The sequence below is a fragment of the Piliocolobus tephrosceles genome, chromosome 10 (genome assembly GCF_002776525.5).
Source record: "Piliocolobus tephrosceles isolate RC106 chromosome 10, ASM277652v3, whole genome shotgun sequence".
In the NCBI taxonomy this organism is placed as follows: domain Eukaryota; kingdom Metazoa; phylum Chordata; class Mammalia; order Primates; family Cercopithecidae; genus Piliocolobus; species Piliocolobus tephrosceles.
Window position 1 is genome coordinate 107,451,631 of NC_045443.1, and position 4,224 is coordinate 107,455,854.

Sequence of the window (4,224 nt, forward strand, 5' to 3'; positions counted from 1 at the left end):
AAAAAAAAAAAAAAAAAAAAAAAAAAAAAAACAAAAAAAAAAAGATGGATGTAAATGTAGAAGGAAAATATTCTGAAATCCCAGCAGAGATTCTTTCTTTAAAACTCCACCTCAAATGTTGTCAGACAATTAAGTGAACTAATCTACAAAGAGTACTTAGCACATAATAAGTGCTCAGTGAGTGACAGGGAGATTTTTATGTATCATTTGTATTTGCTCAGTTTTCCTCCAATTGACAGATCTTCCTTGAAGAATTAAATACTTTTTTTAAACACAGCTTTTGGCTCTTAGTCATATTTATATCTAGAGCTATGGTTCTCAGAGGTGATTTTGCCTCCCTGGGGATATTTTTGGGGAGGGGGTGCTACTGGCATCTGGTAGGTAGAGGCCAGGGATGCTGCTACACATCTTACAATGCACAGGACAGCCCCACCACCACCACAAAGAATGATCTGGTCCCAATGTTGGCAGTGCCATGGTGAAAAATCCCTGACTTGGAGGAAACTGTCACTGCAAGGTGTTTCAGACTCCTAGTGTCCCTCACCCCAGAGCAGCTCCATTCAAGAGACACACACACCACCCAGATCATCCAGGTGACCACATGCTCCCAAGATCTAAAAAAAGCCCTTGCATCACAGTCGACAAATGATCTCGATCAGATGTCCCACAGAAAAGTCACTCGTGGAAGAATCCTCCTAAAGCTTAAGTCTTCAACCCTCAGGAGCAATTCTACTCCCCCCAGAGAAGAGAATAATGGTTCAAATGAATTATCACTTTTTTTTTTTTCTTTAGAGTCCTAAGAATTAGCCTCTCTGGTGAACAGTAAATAGCTTGGGTGGGCAGAGGGCCCTGTGGTGGTGAACCCATTGTGGACCAACCCCACTGAGGCTTCTGTGTAAATGGTACTTCTGTCAATAGATGTGACACCCACAGCACAGGGATTGCAACAAAGACAAGGGTCCTTTGAGACCAGGGAAAGGGAGGAGGAGATGCTCTTTAGCCCTGGCACCAGAGGACTGCTGGCTCTGGCTTGCCACTTCCCTCTTTCCTCCAAAACCAGCCAGATAATTTCATCAAATGATGATACCCCCAATACAGAATGGATGTGCAAACTCACTGAAAATAAGGGAAGAAAAAGCCACAGAGGTTAACCTGGGGTTTCTCCACCTTTGACACCGCTGATGTTTGGGGCTCGGTCATTCTTTGTTGCGGCAGGACTGTCCTGTGCACTGCAGGATGCTGAGCAGCTCCCTGGCCTCCACCCACAAGACACCCCATGTCCCATCCCCCAACACAGTTGTGACAAAAACGCCTCCAGGCATTGTCAGATGTCCCCTGAGGGGCAAAACTGCCCTCAGTTGAGAACCACTGACTTAAATGGATTCTGAATCCCTGTCCAGGGCAAGCTGGCTCTGACTTGTAACTATTCCTGGAACCAAAGAGGAAACAAGCAAGCAAAAAACAACAACAACAACTCAGTCACAAAATTAAACAACTTTTCAATGCTAGGGCCGGTTCGCTCCCAAGTCCCTGCCTGGACAGTCAGTATTATCTCAAGACTGTAACACTGATAATAAGAAAGTTTTGTGCATTCAGCAGTATTGACTGAGCGTCTGCTACGTGCCAGGCACTGTTCTGGCCACCGAGGACACAGAGTGGATGTAAAAGACCAAGCCCTTGATCTCAGATTGCTTACCCAGGTCTGGAATCATACACACCAGACAATTTGCACTCCCTTAAACACTGATTAATCACTCTAGCAAGGAACCGAAACTGGATTCAGGAACTCATAACCACACCCCCTACAGCAAAGACCTATTTGGTACTTACGGCCTCAGTGCTTTACACACACCATCTCATCTACTCCTCACAGCTGGCCTAGGAGATTAGCATCCCCGTTTCACAGCTGGGGACACTGAGGCTCAAGAGGTGAAGGAGGGGAACTATAGACTCCAGGTAACCACAACCATCCCAGAGCTCAACACACTGTGGGAACTACCACCCCCAACAAGCTTCATTGCCCACTAAGTCAGACTGCCTTAAGGTCTGTGAGTTTCAGCTGGACTTTGCCCTGGGGGCTGGTATCTTCCTGCAAGGCCACCAAGTGAACCAGCAGGCCAGGACAGAGCCCACATGAAGGAGGAGAATAGAGGTTCAGGTTGCACCCTTTACCTGGGACCCAAAAGGCAAAGGGCAGGGGCAGTGGTGCTGGTTTCTGGTTCCCATTTTCCATCCCGGGCCTTGGCTGGGCTGGGCTACGCTGAGGGAGCGGGAGAAGAGGATCTGAAAGTGGACCGCCTTCCCAATGCGTCCAGGAACTTCAGCACACATACAGGGGAGGGGCTTCCTCTTGTAGAGCCTAAACTGAGGGAGCAATTGGTGCCAAGCTCTGTATGTCTGATGTCACCTCACAAAACAGCTCCCCCAACAACCCTCACCCCCGTCCTAAAAGGAGGAAAAACTTAAGGTGGTTTCTCCTAGAAAGAGGCCCTGGAGTTTTGCAACTCCACCTTCAAAACACCCTTCCTGTCCCGGCCTCACCAGGCTTCCTACCCTTGGAGGGGGAGACGGGAGTCTTTGATCTGGAATGAGGGAATTCTGCGGGAAGAAGGAAGGGTTCTTAGGTCCCATGAGGGAGAGGCTGGAAGCGTTTAAAGAGAAGGCTTATGAAATGGGGAAATTCATTGTAAGGTGAGGGAGTTGAGAGTCATCAGAAAGCGCCAGGGATGAAGGAAGCACTTTGGGGAAGAAGGGGCAGGAGTCTTTGGGGGAGATGGTGGATTAGAGAACGCCTAGGGGAGATGGAAGAGTAAGGGGTGTTGGGGGGACGGATGATCAGGGGGCATGTGGGGGATATGGAGGACTGTGAGGTGTCTAGGGAGAGGGAGGATTTGGAGAGGACAGGGAGGATGTGACATGTTTAGAGGGGAGAGGACTTGGGAGTGGTACGGGAAAGGGAGACTTTAGGGTGAGTGGAGGTAAAGAGGATCTTGGGTGCCTGAGGAAACAGGACTTGGGGATGTCTAAGGCAGAGATGTTTAGGGGATGCTAAGGGAAAGGATTCGGGTGCGTGTGGGGCTGCAGGCTGCCTCCCCCCTCCATTCCGGCTCACCGAAGAAGGGCGGCAGGTGGGACACCGCCTCGAGGAAGGGCCCGGTCTCGATCTGCTTGTCCGCGGGCAGCGGTTTCAGCAGGTGTTCGGCTAGCAGCGCCATTTCGGGGTCGAGGCCCGCAGTGATGCCCCAGCCGGCGCCGCGGGCGTCCACGCCGCCCCGCGGGCCGCCGCCGTCAGCGCCGGGGCCGTCACAGCCGCCCGCCGCAGGTTCCGGGGACGCCAGCGTCACCACTTCCGCCCGCACCGCGCCCTGGTACCCAAGCGCTCAGCGCTGCCCCCCCCGGCCGAGCGCCTAAACTGCCAGGCGCGCCGCCCCGCCCCCGCTCGCCGGCTCCCAATCCGCGCCCGCCGCCGAGGTCTCCGCGCCGCCATTGGCCGAGGGGCCGGCCGGGGGCGGGACGCAGAGGAGGCGCGCAGGTTCGTGGGTCCGGGAGGGCCAAAGTGAGCCGCTCCCAGTTGAGTCTTCGCCAGGTGTACCTCCCGCCGTCCCCGGTTTGGCACCCCCCAACCCGGGCGGGTCGGCTCGGGCCAGGTCACAGCTCACAACCCGCCCACCAGCTCGGGTTACAGCCCCACCCAGCCAACGCTCCCCAGGACCCCCGTTTCCCCCAAAATTGTCCCCCAATAACCGCAAGTGACCTGGGTGGACACTGCTCTCCTGTTGGTCACGGTTCTCTTTCGCTACAACCGACGGGGACGCTCGATTGATTGATTCTTCGTCTTCAATGACCTTACACCTGTTAAACACTGCTGAAGTCACAACCTAATTCAGCCACTGCCCTGCTGGACGACTCCTACTTCCCGAAATCTGGGGTCCAGTCTGCCCTCAACAATCTGATGTTACCTGTTGTGAGGCAGAAGAATAGGGCCTGGAGGCAGGGAACATAAGGCTGATCCACGCTGATTTGTAGACCTAAATCAAATGAAAGCACCTCAGCAATGACAGGAATGTGAATGGCTTTGCAACTTCATTTCATCCTCGCCATTCACGCCCTTTACACTTTGTAACTTCACATTCATCCTCTCCATTTACACAGACCACACACTCCAAGAAACATCCTCTCCATTTATACTTTGTAACTTCACATTCATCCTCTCCCTTTACATAG

The 4,224-nt window shown here is 52.6% G+C and overlaps 1 protein-coding gene across 2 annotated transcripts in view; it reads right to left on the bottom strand.

Moving 5' to 3' along the window:
* Positions 1–3,376, bottom strand: part of GLTP (glycolipid transfer protein) — a 30,775-nt gene extending 27,399 nt beyond the window's left edge. The window contains exon 1 of one of the 2 annotated variants that reach the window (XM_023200671.3): positions 3,113–3,376. In XM_023200671.3, the coding sequence (XP_023056439.1) occupies positions 3,113–3,215 (103 nt within the window). In that variant the 5' untranslated portion in view covers positions 3,216–3,376. Of the gene's footprint in view, positions 1–2,172; positions 2,382–3,112 lie in introns of those variants that run through there. The other variant, XM_023200609.3, reaches the window with a different exon arrangement.
* Between the last annotated feature and the right edge of the window lie 848 nt (positions 3,377–4,224).